The sequence below is a fragment of the Athalia rosae genome, chromosome 6 (genome assembly GCF_917208135.1).
Source record: "Athalia rosae chromosome 6, iyAthRosa1.1, whole genome shotgun sequence".
NCBI classification, from domain to species: domain Eukaryota; kingdom Metazoa; phylum Arthropoda; class Insecta; order Hymenoptera; family Athaliidae; genus Athalia; species Athalia rosae.
Window position 1 is genome coordinate 9,214,297 of NC_064031.1, and position 21,788 is coordinate 9,236,084.

At 42.8% G+C, this 21,788-nt stretch overlaps 5 protein-coding genes across 11 annotated transcripts in view; 3 read left to right on the forward strand and 2 right to left on the reverse strand.

The window, feature by feature from the left end:
• Positions 1 to 4: 4 nt before the first annotated feature.
• Positions 5 to 1,137, reverse strand: LOC105690387 (NADH dehydrogenase [ubiquinone] 1 beta subcomplex subunit 2, mitochondrial-like). The gene is made up of 3 exons (XM_012408134.3): positions 933 to 1,137; positions 473 to 596; positions 5 to 307 (listed from the first exon to the last, which is right to left on the reverse strand). The coding sequence occupies exons 1-3, from the start codon at positions 1,028 to 1,030 to the stop codon at positions 230 to 232; spliced, it is 300 nt and encodes a 99-aa protein (XP_012263557.2). The 5' UTR covers positions 1,031 to 1,137; the 3' UTR covers positions 5 to 229.
• A 302-nt stretch (positions 1,138 to 1,439) lies between these two features.
• On the reverse strand, positions 1,440 to 5,176 carry LOC105690386 (glutathione S-transferase 1-1-like). 7 transcript variants are annotated; one of them, XM_048656942.1, is made up of 6 exons: positions 5,040 to 5,176; positions 2,691 to 2,875; positions 2,502 to 2,560; positions 2,293 to 2,434; positions 1,984 to 2,151; positions 1,440 to 1,741 (listed from the first exon to the last, which is right to left on the reverse strand). In XM_048656942.1, the coding sequence occupies exons 2-6, from the start codon at positions 2,829 to 2,831 to the stop codon at positions 1,589 to 1,591; spliced, it is 663 nt and encodes a 220-aa protein (XP_048512899.1). In that variant the 5' UTR covers positions 2,832 to 2,875; positions 5,040 to 5,176; the 3' UTR covers positions 1,440 to 1,588. The 7 variants fall into 7 exon arrangements, with proteins under 7 accessions (XP_048512899.1, XP_012263555.2, XP_012263554.2 ...); XM_012408132.3 differs by lacking the exon at positions 5,040 to 5,176 and adding an exon at positions 3,446 to 3,651; XM_012408131.3 differs by lacking the exon at positions 5,040 to 5,176 and adding an exon at positions 3,419 to 3,651.
• Positions 3,837 to 5,666, forward strand: LOC110117242. Its single transcript, XM_048656945.1, has one exon. It carries the CDS (start codon positions 4,418 to 4,420, stop codon positions 4,751 to 4,753), a length of 336 nt encoding a protein of 111 aa, XP_048512902.1. The 5' UTR covers positions 3,837 to 4,417; the 3' UTR covers positions 4,754 to 5,666.
• A 452-nt stretch (positions 5,667 to 6,118) lies between these two features.
• Positions 6,119 to 7,969, forward strand: LOC105690371. The gene has a single exon (XM_012408102.3). The coding sequence runs from the start codon at positions 6,459 to 6,461 to the stop codon at positions 7,794 to 7,796; it is 1,338 nt and encodes a 445-aa protein (XP_012263525.2). The 5' UTR covers positions 6,119 to 6,458; the 3' UTR covers positions 7,797 to 7,969.
• A 178-nt stretch (positions 7,970 to 8,147) lies between these two features.
• The window catches only part of LOC105690372 (suppressor of lurcher protein 1), a 251,708-nt gene continuing 238,067 nt past the window's right edge, over positions 8,148 to 21,788 (forward strand). Inside the window, exon 1 of the mRNA XM_012408103.3 lies at positions 8,148 to 10,640. Within this exon, the coding sequence (XP_012263526.1) occupies positions 10,593 to 10,640 (48 nt within the window). The 5' untranslated portion in view covers positions 8,148 to 10,592. The remainder of the gene's footprint in view (positions 10,641 to 21,788) is intronic.

The window sequence follows — 21,788 nt, forward strand, 5'->3', positions numbered from 1 at the left end:
TGAATCGTTATCAGATTGGCTTTATTGATACAATATATTACAAGATAGTATTAAATAGTTTCATAAAATTAGTTTACTAAGTCAACTTGGCTGAGCTAGTGTTTATTCAGCAATTACAGTTTTGTATGTTGAATATCGATACGATCTCGAAAAATGAATTCGCAGAACGATAATTCCAAATGTCTCAATGACATGGACTACACGATATTAGATGCTCTAGGATTCCTAATTAGATATTGACATCATCTGGAGGGATTCCTAATTCTTCATCAGTCCATTGCGAAGGATCAGGGTAAGGAAATTCCCCCTGGATGAATTAAGAACATGATAAGTATGATCAGTTGAACAAAGTTATGGCAGAATTAAGTATTGAAGTAATTGAACTTTTCTAAACAAGTAAAAATTGAGATCTTTCGATCATTATTCAGTTGACGATTTCTGTAACTGTTGTGATAAAAAATAAGGCTCTTACAATGAGATGGTCGGGCTCGTGCCACACATGCCACAAAATCCACCACCATGCCAATCCTCCAAGCATTTCACTCCAAATTATACTCTTGCGAGAAGGCTGAGCAGCAGGTATGCGATAAACGCAACTGTAATAACACGCCATGATTTTAGTTCGTTTCGATCGTCGTTGATGTGAATTGAGCTATTCTCTAATGATAGGCAGCTGATGAGAGAAACAATTAGGGCCTACTACAAGACTATGTCGTGTACGATGATGATTTCTATTGGAAATTTTTGATTACACTTGTCGATTTACCACAGACTCAAAGTGGTCCAGCCTGGTAAAGTCAATGAACAGCCGTGATTGATGGCAAATTTGAAAATTACTGTACGTCGAGTCAAATAACATTCTATGTCTTGAAATTTGCTTTAACCTAAAAGTTGTCAACGAGTTGACGTTACATAATATGCACTCGACTTACCCGCCTGAATTTCGCACCTGTTGTAGGCCCAGTTGATGGTTCATTTTAGACACCTCTCTGAGGGCTCTCATTAGGTTTAATCCTCGAGAAGTTAACATTTTTGCTAAATATTACAGACTTAGTTTACTAATCAAAACTCATAAACGGTAGAGGTGGTCAGAGCCACTCGGAGCACTACACTCCAGACGACAACGACGACCCTGCTATCCCTTATGTCAGCGAGAGCATGAACTTCAAACATCGCTCCCCTCGATCGACAAAGTAGCGCTCTTTAAAACGAGGCTACACGATTACAAGCGCGTCATTCGAAACGAACCGTCACACATTTGCGTTAATTATTTGACAGCCGTAAAAAAATTAATAGCCACAAGAATTCTTTCGCAGCGAATTTACGAATGGTTGCCAGTACATTCGACATAGTCTCTGCGTCTAACGGAATCTAAAACAATTAAATTGATATTATCCCTCCAATTCTCACAATCAGTCAGATAAATCAAATCCATTGCGTTTGCGTTTGCATTTTCAGTTTATTTGATCCAGAAAAGTTTCGCACAGGATCGAGGGAAAAAATAAAACACATTTTCTTCATCGAATAACTTGATGTTACCGATGGGACCGATCGAAGTAATGTACCATAGCCAATTGAGAATGAAGATTTATTGCACCAGCAGATTTTTCTTGAATAGGTTTCCCAGTATTTTAGCACCGGCGCTGTCTATTTGCTCGTATCCGAAGTCGGACAGATCTTTTTGGCATCGTTGATACCATTCCATGACGTTGTCATAACGACGTATGTCAAAGCCAACTTCCTGTAATGTACAATTAAAGCTCACTGGTTAGATTCTTCGGTCATCGTATCGATCGAGTCTCGTATGGCTTAGCTCTTCTAATATGATTACGCAGAGCTCGTTATTCGCAGCGCTGATTGATAGCGTATTTGGCTAACGATTTTCATTAATTCAGCTGCGGTTTTCTATCGGCGCAAAATGCGGTTAAATTGCCGAAGGATATTTGCAATTATTCAATTTTGGTCAAATTAACACGTACTCACATCAGCGGTGCTGATTGTGCTGATTATACTGAAATCCGCAATGGTCAAATTATCGCCTGCGACGTAGTCTTGCTCATTTAAAAAAGCGTCTAACAATTCAAATGCCTTTTCCAATCCTGCTACACCCTCCTCGTTGACTTTATTCGATTTGCCAGTTATCACGTCAAGCTTGAAGTAAAAAAGAATTGTGTCATTATAGTCTCTTCGTCATTCCAGTGTAGGTCATCAAGCAAATTTATTTGAAATGAAAGTCTTTTTCAAACTCTGTACGATTCTTTGTTTGAAAATTGTGAGTATGATTCGACATACGTAAGCCTTGAGAAGGTTGTAATTTAGAATAGCAAGGTCGAAATACAGTCGTTGGTCGACTCTTCCTCTTTCTTCTGGAGACTTTGGATAGTACGAATCGTCTTTCGCGTACCTTTCAACGAAGTATCCCAAGATAGCACGGCTGCAAATTTCATCAAATTTAATCTAGCTATTGGCAATCAAATAAATGCGTTCGAACTTTGGTGTACCTTTCCCAAAGTATGAATCCATTGTCGTTGATCGTTGGTATTGTATGTTGTGGATTAATCTAAAATTGGGAGATTTCGATATTCAAATCACTTCCTATATGACAGGATATAACAGGTATGATCGTGCTATTAAAAAATCAAATTGAAATACACAGACGCTGTAATGAAAAATTTACATATCGCACCGACCTTCTCAAATCCTGACTTCAAGTGTTCGCCTTTGGATAAATTCAGGGTCTTCAAGTTGAGATGGATGCCAATAGCTTTGGCGAGCATCATCACAGATCGGCAAGGAATACTTGCCGGTGCGCAATAAAAATCTACAGGCATATCCGTCTCCTTATTTTGTTTGAATTTGAGTTTGTGATTTTTTCCTAAAAAATTGAAAACCTTATTCAGGCCCGAAAATGGTCTCTCGAATTCATCGTGACGATAAGTTCGACGCTTCATATCCTGAATATTTCAGAAATTTCACGCGGAGATAAAAATCTTAAAGCTGACTGCATCATGGGTCTTATCCAATTCTCATTTAATGTTTACGTTAAGAAATGGAGAAGCATTTTTCGGACAACTACGTATTCAATAGTACATAAGGTATATCAGAAGTATATGTGACATGCGGTTACGCAATGAGTTTCGAATCATCACATGCAGCTGATTGAGGGAATAATAATTTTCCGATTGTACATTCGACCGAACAATAAGGTGCAGTAAAAATGAATTTTCGCTCGATCCCAATGTATACTATTATCCAACGCGAGAAATTTCACAAGCTGAGTCAGTTGAGGTAACGTTCGAAACTAATGAAGTGAGATGAAGTTCTCGCATGCATACTGCACCTTATAGTACACACGATAACTTACAATCAACGTCTGTATAACACAAATGTTTGTAATGCGATTATCTACTCATCCTACTTCAACCTCTGCAGTCAGAGCAATTACCACTCTGCGCGTTGCACGTGTGAACAACAAACTGAAGGTTTATTCGTACGGTGATTTTGATCTACTGTTAAAGATCACGTTCTCATTGACATTTGGTCAGATACGATCAGGTGTCACGAAGAAATTTACACTTGAATAAGATTTTAGCTGATTTTAAGTTGGCGAAATCGCAGAAGCCACGAACGACGGTTGTCAGAATTGTGAACCGTAATGATCGAACTAGCCGTACGTACGTACACCTGTGCATAGGTTTACCTGTAATATACAGGGTTACTATGACAATAAAGCCAAAACAAAAATGTGTAGGCGTTGAAAACTTCAGTACCAAACTCACACGTCAGAATGAAAAAGTTGATATTGAATTGATATCGATTCGATTAAAGTATACACCTATTTATATACCTTTTGTAGTCGAAAATCAATATTCTATATAATTATAATACACGCACGATCCGTGGAATTTATGAACGTCCATCAACCCATTCAGATCTGATAAAATGAACACAACATAATGAAAAATGAATGTCACATATTGTAACTTTTGAAGCGGAGGGGTTCCGCACGCGAGCAAATTTTTACTGCAAGATAGTTACACATCTTCTTTTCACAGATTTCTACTCAACGGATAAATGAATCGAATCGATCTACGAACGACCGTCGAGTATTTTTAGTGTTCAATGGCATCCTGTAAAATTTGATCCTAGCCAAACGTCAATCGATTTATAGGCTATCAAAATGACGGGTAAATTTCAAGCGGAATTCAAAACGCCATGGGCCCTGATGAAAGCGTCGGCAGAATTTATTCCGAGAATTTTTGGGCCCAAGGGATCGGTGAGACGCTAACTTGATTCACGTATTTTTATATCTCGGGAGATGCAATTTAACAAAAGCCGTTAGTTTCATCGAATTCATGAAAATCAAATTCGGAAAAAACTAAATTTGTAGTGCGAGCCCTTCGCAGCTGCAGGGTCGATGACGTATTTCAACAAGAGGGAAGCGTCCGTGGAACGTGATGGGAGAAAAATAGTCAGAGGGTACGATCGTTTACGTGACACGACCCCTTTTAACCCGAAACAAAAACGATGTGATCGAATGCAGCCAGGTCTGATCTGGGAAGGAATTTACGACGAAAACATGAGGCGCAAAGTTGCCATCAACACTAGCCACTGGCATGGTAGATCCAATAGAATTCAATTAGACTTTCCAGAGAGCAAGTTCTATCGGTCTAATAAAATACAAGACCAATTCTACAGAAGGAATAACATAAACGTAGACTCAGAACTGGACAGACAATGTCACACCTATTGAAGTGAATAACGCCTCTTTTCGGATCTTCGCAATACACATTCCTCGTTATTTTCTCCTTTCAATACGTGAATTACAAATTTGTACGTGTCAGATTCTGAAAAAGCCCAATGAAAGCTCCTCGAATATGTGTAACGAACAATTCTGATTAGATTTTGAATATTATTTCACGGTCGATTGAATTCAAATCTTTTCTGAATTTCGATCGACGAGTCAAGACTTGGTGTAGGTCATGCCATTATCAGAGGAGAATACGTCTCAGATATGATAAGAAAATAAGCGGTCCCACCTTCTGAGTAATGCGTAAAGTTCAACGTGCAGTTCGGAATATAGCGTACGTTATTCCGAGAAATTGAACATAACAGAGTCCGGAATGTGCGATGCACAAATTCGTGAAACACACTGGGTGGATATGCGCTAAACCGAAGCCAGGCTTGACCAAACTGCAGAAGTTTGTTTGCGGGGGATAGAAACGTTTGCGCGCATAAACAGGATAACTGCTTCGATAACTCGACGTCTATACCTATAGGATTTCATGCGTCACGATGCACGTCGTGATATACGCTGCGTTGTTACTGCGCAATTTACGACTCGCTCGACACGTTCGGTGTCATTGGTTTTCAGCTTCTCATTTTCGGGACAGCGTCGTAAAGTGAACGTCAAAATAACCCTTTGACGAAATTAATGCACGATCAATTATTCGGGATTATACTTGCGAGCGTAATCCTTCGATTCATCTAATAATTAAAGCGGAAGGTAAATGGATCTTCTGACCACTGCAGCTTACACGTGAAACGTACAAGCGAAATCCCTCGTGCTTAGCGATCTGGGTGTACACACCGAGGGTATACCTATATTATAATCTTTCAAGATGCTATACGTGTATAATTCTATCTTCTATACCGTACAGAGAATCCTGAACCACCTGCTTTTGCGGCATACTAATTGCCAGTAGCGGAGTCCGACGAAGAAATCGACCGTTTTGGAATCCAGATTTTGCGACGCGATTCGATACGAATTAATCGAGGATCATCGCTGTTCGTAAATTGCTCCTGAATTTTTACCAAAGCGTGCTGCTCCGCTGTCGCGTACGCGCATAATCGTCAAGTGGAACACTAATTGCATCGTTACTTATGCAGTTTGTTCGGCGAGCTGCGCCGCTCATACCCTCGGCGAACGAATTGAGCCTCGAGTAGGACGTGAAATAAATCAGTCGACCAATCAGGCTCGACCTTCGTCTCCCCAACGGTTAACATTCTTTCAAATTCAAGGTCAGCTCAAACAACGAATTCCACACGTTTCTCCATTATAATCCTGTCCAGAGCGCATAACGTCGTCATATCGCGTCGAGTCGTAACAGACAAACTGAAATTACGTAGTTGTTATACATATACGCTCCGGCAGTGCGCACACGGTAGAAGAAATAAGCAGCCCGGACAGCCAGCCACTTCTATCCCCAAGAGAAATAAATAGGCCGGTCCAGTTCACTCGATGTGGGCAGAAGTGCGGTTGCGTCAATCATCGTCATGCGAACAGAGTGTAACATACACGTACCTCACACGCCTCAGGAGTCTGTCGTGTTGTTGGTTTTATATTCACCGTGCGTATGGTCACGCCGCAAGAGTTGTCCAGATAACGTTCCCCGATATCGGAGCATCGCTGCAATTTCTGTCCAACCTACGAATGGACTGGTGCAGTCGACTTCGGAATGGAGTCGAAAGTGGATGAGGACGTCGCGGCGTCCGTAGCCGATTGTAAAATCGAGCCATCGGAGCCCGTGCTAACCGAGGAAGAAGTCGTCGAAGTTTTACGGAAGAGAATCAAGTCGAATGAATTCCGATTGGTCGAGCACAAGGTATCGGTCGTCAATAAAATGAACGGATATCTCGGACTTTACTATAATCTCACGGCGGCAGTGCGGATGAACGGGGACCGTCGGACCAGCGAGTACAAATTTTTCGTCAAAACGCGACCACCCTTGGACTCCCCGCAATACGTGTTCATGGTCGAGTCCGGAGCTTTCTTGAAAGAAGTCAAAGTGTACACGGACTTGATACCGCGGATGGAGGAGCTGGGGGACGAGGTACGTCACTTCGGCTGGGCACCCAGATGTTATTTTTCCAAAGAGAATGAAGTCATAGTTTTGGACGACCTGTCCACACTGGGGTACGTTATGCCGAACAAGTTCAAAAACTTTGATTACGATCACTACGCGCTATTGCTGAAAATGTTAGCCAAATTTCACTCGAGATCTATCATACTCGAGAATAATCTGAAATCGACAGGGAAGAAAATCGTCGACGTTTACGGGGATATTTTGGAAGAATCTATGATCGGCGATTCCGGAATTTTGAAGAAGGCCAGCCGGGCGGCTCATTTGGGGGTCTACGCTATGATAGAACTGATGGGGGGCTTGGACGACGAGGAAAAAATTCATCTGAAAAACCGATTGGCCACTTGGTACGAGAATCTAACGGCAGCTTTGTCTCGGTCGACAAAGAATTACGGAAAAGTCGTCTGCCACCGTGACTTGTGGGCCAATAATCTTATGGTGAAATACGACGCCGAAGGGAAACCGGTGGATTGTTGCATGATAGATTTTCAGTTCGTAGTCTACAATCCGCCGGCGATCGACATCATGCTTCTTCTCTACTGGACGACTAACAGGGAAACGAGGACTAGTCACGGGGAATCGTTTTTCCAAATATATTACGAAAAATTGCGAGAGGAATTGGAGAATAACGGATTGGACGTAAACGACCATCTCGGTTGGTCGGAACTCTTGAAGAGCTGCGAAGACGCGAAGTTGATCGCGATCGTTTTCGCTACTACGGATTTACCCTCGATGCTGATGGAGTCCGATACCTTGAACGAACAGCTCGGCGATACGTCGAAATTACTCGAACACACCACCGGCTTTTACAACGATACTTCGGCGATATTTTCACACCAGTTCGTCAACGTTCCATCGTACAGGGAGAGAATAACCGAGATCCTGATGGAAGCCTACGAGACACTGCCCGCGTTTGAACCGGAAAAATTGTAATCGAATTTGTTTCGCGATATCGGGGCTCGCTCGGGTGTTTCGGAAAAAAATTGTCCAACAATTTTTTTCACCGTTCCCGACCGTCGGCCGTACACCGCCTGACGCGGACGTCGATAATTTGTAATCCATTTATGTAATTCTCCAAACGGTATGAATAAATTGCGAGTACGCCGAGTAGTGGAAAAAAAAATGCAACAAGTCCTTCCATCCTTCCAATGGTATATCCGATACGAACGGGCGGCAAAATTTTCGGACGAAATACGTCGATGCTGAACGCTCATGGTTATGATATGCAAATGCATGTTGCCCAGCTGTTTGGTAAAACAATTAGAATCCATCAGCTTACATTCTAGCCGACAAAGAAGATGAGATTGCGAAGTAACGCGCTTAATTAATGAAAGTTTTTGTCGTCCGACCCGGTTCGTCTTTGAGTCTCATCTCCTTTCACTCCCGATAATTGATCGCGATCATTGCAGATGTCATTCTCTACGAAACTTGTTCGAACCGTGCTCGGTCTATGGCCTACGAACGTTGCGAGTAAATGGAATGATGAGTTGACGAATGAAAAATTTTTGGCCCCGTGAACCGAACGAATTAATTTTGCACGGGGTGTGAAATTTTTATGGAAAGGGCGGAATATTGTATGAAAATGATCGAACCTATGTTCACAATAGTGATGAACTTTTTGGTAAACGTTATCAATGATTCTGCCGAATAATGGAAATTCGAACTTCTCCGCGTGCTGATAAGAATCAGATGAGCTCTGAGTAACCTTCGCGTATCGCGTGGGTATTCAAACAAAAGCTTTGAATGTCGTTGCAGGCACACAAGGAGCGGCGTTATCTCATTACGAATTCATCGAGATTTTATCATCGGCTGTTCATAATTTTTTGGCAAATCTCCAAGCTATATCGTGGGAATATTTATATTGCTAAAGTTCGGCTTCTTACGAAGGAGATAATCCAACCCCAGAAATGGTTCGCTCGTCAATATCGTCGTGACTAAATATTTCGTCCCGAAGATACGATGAAATTGTCGGTGTAATATTTTCGACGAGAAAAATGCTAACAACAAGAGAATTCTTCAACGACGGTATTCACAGTTGTAAAATTCAAATGCCTCATTCGTATGGATCGGGTGCGTCATTTTATCAAATTGTCGACATGACTAACTATGCGCGTGCCGTATAACGCCGCTTTTTATCGCCTTACCCTTTGCCGGATAGATCAGGACCGGAAGCCCATGACGCAATGACGGTCGTCCTCGGGATAAAAAGTTGGGCGCCAGTCGGTCACCCGCTCGATTTCGAGCCTCCCGATTTAGCGAGCGAACTACCCGGATAAAATCGTATGGAAGAATCCAAGTTTGTCGAAAAATATAATTGAACAGGAACGTAGGCCGGTAGTTGTACAAATTTGATTTCGAATACGAGGATATTCGACGTATATTAGCAATTGATTTCTATCGGCGGTGGAATGAACGTCGTCGACGAATCGTATTTTTATTCATAATTTAATCAGGATCTCCGATTCAAAATTTATAAGCTTCGCGTTTCGCTGTAGCAAATATTGAGAAAGAATTCGAGATGTTCGGAGGGGTTGAAAAGCCGAGCATCAGGCGCAAGCGCCGGATGTCCTGGCGGCAAGCTTTTCCGAAGTTCTTCAGTGACGCGGTAGTCATTGCCGCGAGGACTTATGCCCGGACTGCTGCAATTTCGCATCGCGTGTACTCGCCCTCGTACGTACGCCATGTGCAGTGTCATAATATTAGAGAGAGATTGATACGAAGCCACGAAAAAAGTGACGAATTCATCCCAAGTTGACACGTTACTTGGAACACCACCCGATGCGAACAGCTTTTAATAAAATAAAATAAACCACGTTTCCCGCACACCGCCGATCGTTGGTTTCGTTTTTATTTTTTCGCATGACGAACAATTGAAACGATAATTTCAGGATATGTAGTTCGAGGCATGGCGTGGGTATCATCGGCAGCCACCGACATTATCTCAAGGTGTTCAAATTTTCCTCAACATTTCGACGAATATCTCGAGGAAGGTGGTATCTGTTGCGGTTGGCAAGGGGGTGTAACGTGTACCTGAAAACCGCGAGAGACATTGAATCAGAAATTGGTTTTTTACGGTCGTAATAAAATAAGCAACGACAGTCACTCGGTTACATTTCGAGGATTGGAAAGAGCTCGTCGCGAGATCGTCGCACGGCTGGAAAGCAATTATGTGAAAAGTGAAAATAAACGGAGGTGATAACGGCCCTCTACAGAAAACAACCCCGGTTTTGTTTTTTTTTCAAGACCTTTTTAAATAATTCAACGTCCGGCGTTGCTACGTCGCGTGATTTTTAAAGCCACCGGCGAACGCGCGTTAAACAATTTCCCTTATTACAGACAGCGATTCCATACCGCCACGGATAATTATTCGAATCACTTTTTCAACTTCAACGCTCAACAATCGCATCGTCGCCGTACATTTTCGCGTGAGCTACGAATCGACCGCTGTCGCTGCCGATAACGGGGGTCAAAAATTCACCCCACCGAATCGTCCCCGATCGCCGTAATGTTCATCTCAACGAAAACCAGGGATTTTCACGACGTGAAAATAAGCCGAGAATAAAAGATAAGTCCGCCGATGTAAATTCTTCTGGTTAAATCGACGTGAAAATGAACTTCCTCAAAAGAAACTTTTCTGGAATATAACAGTCGGTAAATTTTCGTAGCTCAATATGGTGAATGAAGTGATAACGGTGGATAAAAAGTTGATCGGATGTCGGTGGATGTTGGATGTATTCGGCGGTGGAGCATGAAGGGTGTTACAACTCCGTCGTAACGGTAAGAGGATAAAATAACTAACCGTAGACAACTAAGCAGCTGATAATTAGCGGCTTATTAGGGTTCGTTTCCAAAGGAACGAGTGTCGCGGAAAAGGATACCCCTCGCGAGGATCTCCGTTCCCTTTGTTTTAACCGGGAAACGCGTGCACCTATGGAAAACTTTTCGAACGCGAACGCTTTCAAACTAGGTATCGCAGAGCGAATCCTCGACCAGATGAGGGCAGCCCGGAAACCCTCATAAGTTTGCGAATCACATCACGGTCCAACTATTAACGCTAAAATTTCCAGACTCAAAGGGCTGCGTCCGCCGCGTAGACTGCAGCTTACACGAGTCGAACGCAACAGTTGACGTTACGATTGGGCGCTCTCGGTATGAATTAGCGAAGAAAATCTAAAAGACAAATTTCGAACAGTTTTTTATTCGCGACACGGGGAGCGTAGAGTCGATCGATTTATAATCGAGAATGTAACTACGGCGACCCAGCCACTTCGGCGCCTCGCTCTATGTACGTACGTACGTACTTGTACTTGTGTACGAATGATTTCGACACTTACCACCCTTGATATCGATACGTTTATTTTTTTCATTGCCAACTCGAAGTTTCACGGACATTTAGTCGCGACTTATTTCGACCTCGAAGAGTTTTGAATTCGCAATTATAAAGTCGCGAAGAAATCGGCGGAATGTAATAAAAATGGCAGCTTCGGTAGTTGAGTTTTATCTGTAATCAACCTTATACATGTATATGTATACTCGTCGTCGTCGTCGTCGTTGTCACGGTAGATTCTTGGACGGCGGGTCGAGATTTTTGTAATTAAAAGAAGCGGAGGCGTTCTGGAAAGTACATGCTTATGGTCGGGTACATTATGTAACGCGGGTTGAACGTGTACGTATACGTATATAGGTATATATATTTTGACGAAAAAAGCGGTGTCTCGTCACGGGAGTCGGTAGCAGTGCTTAAATTTGAATCAGCGAATTAGTAGTAATTAGTTGGCGCAATTAAACTTGATAGGGACGGGATGATTAGCTATGTAGAATAAAAATCTACCCTCTTTTCTGACGCTACACCCCCGCGAGTAATACGTTCCGTCGATAAAATCTCCCGTTCATTGCTCACTCAACTTTTCTCAACAGATCGCACTCTACGCACCGCAGCTGCGTCGGGCCGCGCGAAAAAACGTGTAAACATAGATATATCTATGGTGTAAATCTCACCGAATCTTGGGCGAAAAAAATTGAAATTGCGCAGCGGGTCCAAAAAATACGGAAATCTGTTCGTAATCGTTCGAGATACATCGTCATTGAGGAAATTAAAATTGAGAAATAAAAGTTCGACGTTTGTTCGTGGATTTTTTCGGGGCCACCCTCCGGTTAACTTACGTCGTCGTAACTATTCTCGCGTTTACGACACCCCGAATTTTCTCATGTGTACATTCGGATGTGTAATATAATATGTAGTAGGTATCTCTGTGTGCATAGAGAAGAATTCGTACGAGCACAATAATAATTTCCCCCCCAGTTTACCGAGACACGAAAGCCAAGGGTTCATGTTAATCTCAACGTTATATACCATAAGCTCGAGTTTACGTGCCAACATACGTACACAAACATACGCGCCATTATACCGCGGACGGTTTTCCTCATTATTTTACCTCAGTTCCTGGGATGAACAATTAGCGTCAACTTAGTACGCTTTTATCCCTATCCCTGCGGTTTTATCGCTCTCGATGACGACGACGATGACTTCGCCTGCGGAGACGGCGGAACGAAAATCAATATTCCGAATCGATTACCGCGAGCATCGCTTTTTCAATCTCTCCTGTGTGTGCTCTGGATATTTTTTTTTTTTTTTAGATTTTCCATCGATCGGGAGAACCCGTTATTGGCGAGAAAATGAAAATAAAGTAAGCGAAAGCCGGTGCAAAAGTGAAAATAATCCGGTATCGCGTGAGCGCGAGGTGAGAGGGATTCGTTCGTCCGGGACATCCGTTTCGCGCATAGTTATGCAACTGCTGTGACTAGCTACACATCAACATATCTCTGCGCAAATACCCCGTAAAAAGTCATGCGCGATGGCGAGACGTGTCTGAAATTCTTAAGGCTTCGTATTCCGGACTGGCTGTTACCGCTGTACGGAATCCACCTTCTTTGCCGCTCGTTTTTTCCTCCTCGTTTTCACCAACGGGGAGAAATACTCTTTGTAAACGAGCGTTCGAGCCGGGGCACAGCTGTACGGGGGAACCGGATATCAGAATTTGTAATCCAAACTCGCCACCTACGCAGCCTGGTTTATCAAATCAATTTTCTCAGGAATTAAACGAGCGTTACGCGCGAGCGATATTCGATTCGGAATCAGTCGTCGATCCTCGGGGAGCAGAAGGACGTGACGTATCCGCGCTCGTCGTGCCGCCGCGAAAGGGCTCGCCATAATTCTTATTACAATACACGATGCGAATGCTCTCGTATTTTTTGCACGATGACGTAATACGTAGAGGGTAAATACCATAACGGGTATATCGGATGTATATTGCCACGTGGATAACTAATTCTGAGGTTAACGGTTTAGCGAACTTGGTGAAATTAGATTTCTCCGTTTGCCTGCGACTACCGTCGACGTTGTTCCGAAATACTTGCGGCGGCAAGTATCTCACCAAATTCCTCGAGGAATCGATCTACGTGTACGCGCGCACACGCACACCAGCGTACACGCGATGTATACGCACACACGTTATTCAATTCATTGTAATTACCGAGCTCGGCGATTAGCGTGGTGATTCCATGGGATTCCCCTGTCTGTGCTTAATAAAGGCCTATACCTGCTTATTTGCGCCCTCAACACCGTCGTAGTCGTCACCTTACCATATATTATATGCTACGGGTGCTCATAATGCATATAACTATTCGCGAAATGCCGAGCACTTCGCGTCTCACTAATTCACCCGCTCAATTTATAACCGACCCGTTCATTTACCCGCGTAGATTTGTCGCTCGTTCATCGACTCGTTCCTTATTGCTGTTATCGTTCATTTTTTTTTCTTTTTTTTTTTTTTTCGAGACACCTTCTCTCCAGACGATTACAATTTTTCCCGAGAGAGTAAGGGAAATTTGGCGTTGCGAAAATTTTCGTAAAGGTGAAAATAAATTTGGAAACGGTATGATTTTAGCAGATTTTCGTCTACCTTCGGTTGAAGAATCACCCGGTGAAACGGCGACGCACATTTCGTTACACCCTGTTCGGTTCACACGCAACTCTACCTTGATCCTTTGTAAAGAATTTCTTTTTCTTTTTTCGTTTGTTTTTTGTTTTTTTTGTTATTGTTATTTTATTTTTCCCTTCCGCCAAGGTCTACCTTCGCGTTTCACCGTTTGAACTGTGGGAGAAAAAAAAAAAAAAAAGGAAAAAAAAATTGTAATATCATTCGGTTGAATAGTTATCAGGTGCTTTTCATGACGCTGGGACGTTTCCTCGCGGTTCGTCGGACCTCCTCCGTTAATATAAACGCGTTTCCGTGGTCGCTGTGAATTCTTCATCGATCGTAGAATCTGGAATTTCAACGACATCGAGCCGCTGAAAGACGTCGATCGTTATCGTTTCGGAATAATTGCGATCGGAAGAGTTGAAGTAACCGCACGCCGTGCAAAACGGTCGGCGAACAATGAGGTACTCAATTCGTTGTGCAGGTGTTAATCGCGACATCGAGAAGGCAATATTTTTAATCGCGTTTGATTATATACGTGTACCGTTGTTATGCCGTGTGTACGAGGCGCGTTAAAATTAGCATAGGGGTTTATAAAAGGATTTGAACGTTATACAATTCCGGGTCGTTGTATAATGAATACGACGATTTAGAAACAGTTTAAAAGATTTAACTGTCTCGTTTCCTTGGTTGAGAATTATGTGACACGTTTGTACACGAGGACCGCGAAGAGGCGAAACGGCTCCGGGTGTTTCGTACGTCGACGAAAAATTAGGATATATTACACGAAGCATTTTGTTCAAATAAACTTGAATATTAATCAAGCGTGCGCAGCCCCAGCGGACTGCAGGGCGACGGTTATGGCTGTAAATTATACCTTCGTCATTTTTTGCCTCACGCGGAACTGCCATTTTGCTACTCGTATGTATACGCGAAAATTAAGATCACGTTAGACGCTCGTATAATGTAATTGCGTAGAAGTTGAAAAACAAAAAAAAAAAACATTTATTTCCGATCTTCTTTCGGCAATCGATATAAATTTTGTCCTCATCCTTCCGATAAACGCGACTGGAATATAACCGCCAAGTTTTTTGGTTTTTCTTCTTCTTCTATTTTTTTTTCTCCGTGAAATTTCATTCATATTTCATGAATAATTTTTCTCTCGTCTGGTTGAAGAACGAGGAAACAAATGAATAAATAAGAAATAGGAAAAATTCGCGATACAAATCACGAGGATATAAGTATACGGCTGCACGACTCGTTGGCTATGGGTATGCGTATATCAAAGGTCAGGGTTGTTTTGAAGTGTCATTTTAAACTAACGGGGCTGATATATTTTTACGTAGTACATACGTATACCACATATAGTTGAGAAACTTTTCGCGGAAGCTGAGTGAACTGAATAACACGTTGCTATACGTTACGATACCGGAGAGAATTTATATCAATACACATCGCCTTCTACTTTTATTTTATTCCTATGGGCGTAATTTTTGGCAAATTTTGTTCAGAGGCGAGTAAGATTGAGAGTAAAAAAAAAAAACAAACAAATTCGAAGAAGGAGAAATATGTCGAGGGGTGCAGAGATCCAGATCGGAGTAACCCGCGAAAAAGTGAACTTGAACCGACCGGAAAAGCGAAAAAGGACAGGGGAATCAATTGGGGTAATTCGAATGGAAGTCGGTTTGGAACTGTGACGAAAAAAAAAGACTCCGTCGTTCCTCGGTACGCGGGATTTCCCGTTTCGAATCTAGTTATAAACGTATTGGTTACAATACGCGATGTAATTAGTCCTCGTGTCGATAGTATACCGATACCGATCGATCGACAAATCAATACTCAATGGAACACGATTGTAGGTTTATGAGCACATAATCACGCCAATTCAATTTCAGTTTCATGTAAATCAAATTCTCCGTATTTCAACGGAATTATTTATAACCTAATAGCAATGCCCGAAATTACTGTTCCCGTATTTAGACCCGTGTCAGTGCACAGAGTCCTGAATCGGATATAAAATTAGTCACGTTTTCAATATACACATACTATTACGCGTCGTAGGCGAAACGATGTTACGTCGAATAACAATTGTGCCTACGGATTACATTCGCGATCATATTATTCGGTCGAAAAATAATTTTGTCAAATAACGCTAAACGATTTTTCATATTTTTTAATATTCTCCAAACTTTCACCCGCACGTTGTATTCTTATTTTCTTTTGTTTTTTTCTTTCCCCAATAAATTCAAATCGGAAGCTAAAAACCCCAGTTAATTGTTGTAATCCCCGGTACAATTGCATGTAACATCGTTGCAATTATATTATCGCGGAATTGGAAGGAAAAAAATGATCAGATTTTATCGGCGATCGTATTATCGGGACCATGATTTATTTCCCGGATATATTAAGCGTCGCCTGATTCCCGCCAGCCACTCGTCGGTTTTACGATCATAACTGGTTAATCGTTCCCTGATTGATCGGCCACCTTCCCCTAATCGTTGGAGCAAAACGCAGTGGTATATCGCCCGCGAAGGTTCGTTCGGCCAGAGACGCGGATCTCCTCGGAGGCAGCGTAATAAATCATCTTCGCAATATGCGCCCACCGTTAGACGGTCAGCGACAAAACATCCTTAAATACCTGGACAGCGGCGCGGTCAACGATGACGAAGGTCCCCCGGGATAAACGACTTTCGTATATTTTCATTTAATTTTTTATCCATCTTTTTCTTTTCGGGACCAATCGCATCGAGGACGAAATAGGTACATCGACTTGTATAAAACTTATGCCGATTCGATTGGCGATTTCACGTCAAAACGTATATAGGTGAACAATTATCGATGTCGAAGTCTCGTATGGCGATTAAAAAAGTTTTTTCGTCGACGAGATCGTGGGAGAAAGCAAGGATCAATCGCGGTGTGATTGGTAGGGAATTTGAGACAAAATAATCGAACTCGAAATGAAACAAATTGCGAAAGAATGGCACCTTTTTCAACGGATCTTCGACATACGGGCGTCGCGTAACGTGGGTGTCCATGTGGTTACCAACAGGTATATCTGATCGTCGGCTATCGGCAAAATCCGAAATATTACGAAATGAAAATTAGCCCGATCGCCAAGCCGATCGCTCGCTTGTTAATCCCCCTTATTTTTACCCATGCACATTCGCTCGTAAACGATTTTATTCTCGCATCTTCCCGTCGCCTGTGTCTCGTCGTTCGTAACGATTTTTCAGTCGTCACAGATCCATTATTTAAAAATCTAGGACACCTTGTACATATTTTATGTTTGATAAATTTCTCACGCAACTATTCTGCCTAAGTAATATATATTTGGCATAAGGATCAAGTTGGAAAATATAAAAGGTAGGCTTTCACAATATCCTGCCAGGAGATAAGATCCAGCCTTTGAAAAGCTTTGTAACGCTACCTTATTCGAAAGATTTATCGTTCGCAAAAAGGCCGCATAAAAGCAGCCACTGCGCGGCAAAGAAAAAGTGCCGCTTGTTGGTCGGAAGGTAGTAGGTAGTAGCTAGTAGGTAGTAGGTGGGTAGGTATAGGTACGCGTACCTACTATTAATAAATCTATCCGGGTCGTCTAGACCTCTGTACATACATACGTGTGCATCCTACGTTCGCCAACACGTGCGGCGCTACACACGTGTACGTGTACGTGTACGTACGTGTACACGCGCGATACATAGAGCGGCCAATGTGTATCGTACAAACACCTACGTCGGAGATATCTATTTATTATTCACGTACTAAATTTTAAGAATATAAAATCTCATATGGTGCGCCGTGAGCACGTAATTCATTCCGCGGCATGCACACCGCGCGTTACATACATACGATTTTTCCGTGTATACACCGCACCGTGGCACACGTATGTACGTACACGGGATATATCGGATCTCTGGAAAGCAGCTGAGAAAAGGATTCCCCGAGGATCGCTATATTTACACTCCGGTGTCCGTAGCGTACACCTAGTTTTGTCTAAGAGTTTGCCACAGGTAACTATTACCAAGTGGATCATATTTACGGGGGATGGAAAAAGCGTTGCAATTTATCCGGAGTAAAATCGTCCCGCGAGTTCGATACTAAAAACTTTTAAATAATTAGCGCAGAACCGACGTTACGTAGGGTGTTGATGGGCAGATGGAGGGGCGACGAAGACGTAAGGAAGAGGAATATCGCCGTGATAAATGAACACTGGCTAAGTGGTCTGGCGCGCACACACATCCGTTGTTATATGGGTCTCTGAATCAGGTAGATATATATATATATATATATATATATATATATATATATATACATGTATGTGAATACGTTATAATGATTATTCGTAAACTGTGCTCATGCTATATATCGTCGCTTGGATCATCAGATTAAAATTCAAACTTTGGGCTATTAATTTTAACGGAGCGTTAATCCGCCGGCGGTATAGGTATTGCGGGCGCACGGTGTAGCCGGACGCCATTTTAAAACTATCGCGTCGAGATCGCGCTACGCGCGCTTATAAAATCACGAGCTTTTTTTATAATCCAGCTGCGCACGTGATTAATTGTTGTACCTGTACGCGCCGTACGTAACTTAGCCGTAAAGGTTCTTTCGAACAAAAAGAACAGCCTTGTTAGTTAAAATTCTACCGATCGTAAGGAAGGAAAATTTGCCGTTTCACCGATGCGGTTTCAATTACACTGTGCAAATTTGACGTTTAAGATGAGTATAATAAATGACTCGAGAAGCTTTTCATAGGAGTTTTTCGGCGACTCGGCGGATTATATAACCGCCTGTGTAATTAAGATAAATAAATACGGTGTGATATTATTATTCATGTTATACGCATGGATACACATAGGTATACATATATACATCCCGATTTTTTTCTTTCTTTCAAATTAAGAACGAAGTTACGGATCTGCTTTAATCTGCAAGGCATGCCACCGGTATATACTCTGGCGAATTGCGAGCCGGGGACGATTTAAGTTCGTCCAAATTACGTATATACGTATATAGTTTGATTAATTAGTATTCATCGGGTGGACCTGTTCACTCGTATATTTTACATGATAAGTACGCGAAAAATTCAAATCCCCATTGATTATAGCGAACCATCGGATCGTAAAATATGCGGCACTCTAATCACGATGACTTTAATTACGATCGGATAAAATTTCGTAATCCAACGGGAGGAGGTAGGACGGAATATAAGTGGATCGGTTAGATGTGAATCGCGCCGTACAGATCTATTTCATCGAGGTTCACGCGTACGTCGGAGTAAATTATTTTTCAAATAAATATCGATGCGATGAGAAACTTAATTTTCACACATCAGCGATACCGACGCGATACGCTTCGAGCTTCGCGAACAAAAATTATTTCCGATTATCATTCCTCATCCCCCCGTCCTCGGTTCAATTCCCTCTGTCCACCTCTACCGAAGTTCCGAAATTCCGTATAATTACTCTCCGTTATAACGATAAGGGGAATCGCTGTTGCCGTTGCCGCTGCCGCTGCTTCACTTTGAAAATAAATCTTTCAAGACCAAAATTCTTGTACAACTCATTAATTACTAATTAACGCCCCGGTTGCCGCTACGCTGCGGCTGCAGTCCCTCTACCGACTTCAAGACAACTCCAGTCCCCCCCCAGGGAATTACGTCTACCAGCTAAATTCTGCACGCCGTTAATGTACCTTATAGATATTAGCTACGCGGTGTTGAGTAATTTAGGTGCGAAACGCCGAAACTTCTTTTTTTGTTTTTTCTAAATAATAAATCGATCTCGTTTCGCTCGACGTTCGCGCGAGATCTGCGCGTCGCGGTTTTTCCGCTCAGATCCGGCCACGATTATCGTGACACGAAGAGACGAATATTCGGAACGTTCGATGCGCACGATTTCGAAAAATCTCGCACATCAACCGGTGCACCGCGATTCGCTCATGGTACGGAGTATGACCCGAATACGGTACACGCGCACCATGGGAATCCCGAGTAAATACGATATACGCATAGCCGGCTACATATTCCTATATGTATATGTATTACGTGCGTACACGAGCACCTTAAAGTGTTTGCAAACATGCGATATAATGTGCAGCAGCTCTTGGCGCGAAAGCCACGGCTGCTTCTGAAGAGGAAGTTTACTCGCAACGCTGTCAACTGCCGTCAATATAACCAACCCCGTAGCGATGACTCGAGCACTTCGACTCACGTGTGTGGTGCTCGGGCATGACGTTGCACAGCTGGGGGGACCGGTGTAGTTTGGCTCCGATCGCGCGTCGGTCTTATATGTATAGGTATGTACATATCTACGAACCGATATACATAATTCGAGTATCGGAGAATTAATTGTTACTATTTTCGGCCCGTTGAAATAACAGAAATTCGGCGAGCGATAATACCGTAAAATTGACGAGCGGTTGGAGCACACAGTTGCGTACCTACTTCGAACGCCGCCGCCGCCGCCGCCGCGTGCATGCACCTCCGCGTAATGCATTTACCTCGCTCGCTTTTAGCGCAAAATATACAGGCGCACTTCGCTTCGTGTACACACGTGAATATACGTATACGTATTATATGTATACGCTTAGGTATAAATTTGATTCCGTTCGAGCATGTAAGTGAAATTTGGAATATCGCTGGTTGTGTATAGTCGTAGTAAAATTAATATCGTGTCTGTCGCACGAATCGTGCGGTTCTACGGGATTTCGTTCGCGTGGATCGTGGATCGTAGAAACGACTTTCTTCTTGCGGCGTCGCAGCGTTGACCCTTTAGTTGAATTTCGCCATTTCGTTTCCGGCGTCAACCGTAACAATATTTTCGCATCGACTGTAACGGCGTTGCCCTCGAGTGTTTCGTGTCGTCGCCTCGATTCGCAGTTAATATTGATTACGTCGATGTTCTCGCTTCAGATTATTTTTCATAGTTTTCATTTTCCGTTGAAACGAGAAACGCGATCGCTGCAGCTCGCGGTCGTACCGCTAAGTAATCTCGTGGAGGCCAAGTGTACACCTGAATCGGTGTATGCGAAGCTTTTGTTCGGGCTAATTACCCTACACACACAAACGGCATAAATGACACGGCGTACGGGGTGGTCCCGTTGAAACGCGTGCGAAATTAACCGAGTCGTGAAAATGGCGAAGTGTTTCGCGAAAAACACGTCGAGTCGTGCAGAGAACGGTATAAAGAACTCAACGGAGAGAGGCGCATTGTTTCCCGCGACCCTGATGCGCACGAACGGAGGTGGACTTTGTGAAAATTTCGATAACGCCACCGTCATTTTCATTTCGGAATTCGGCAGATCGGGAAAAAAAACAATCTCGTCGAAAAATACCACCGGCTTCGTCGACTCAACAGGTGCGGGAATAACCGAGGGACCCGCGATCCGAACAAAATTTAATTGAATTCGATGCTCGAAGTTTTCACAATTAAATGAACATTACGTCGATCCGAACGCTTCAAATATCGCTACATTATTTTGCCAATCGGTCGCGGTCAGGATTTTTTTACAGGGTCGATAAAAAAGCGAGTGATTCTCTCGCCCTCCGAGTCTTGAACAACACTCGGACGGAAACATTTGATCGCGCGACCTCATTTCTCTGGTTTATTTCGAAACGAAATTAAATCGAAACGCGACACCGCGTATGTTTGAACATACATGTGTATACGCGACCTTTGCAGCCCTTGTCAACCGGTAAGCATCAGCGATGTGCGCAAAATATACGTAGCTAGCGTAATGTACCGTCGTCTATGCGGCATGTACACCGGCCGTGTATAATTACTAAATAAACCGGGTGTATCGTGTGCGTGTGTATAGTCGCACCCCGAGTGAGCTTCTCTCAATTTTAACGGCGAGGCTTTTTTTTTCTAATCTCGGTTAAAATTATCGGCGTCTTTCGTTCGTCGAAAGTAACGAGCGAACGGTCGATCGAAATTTTCCAATG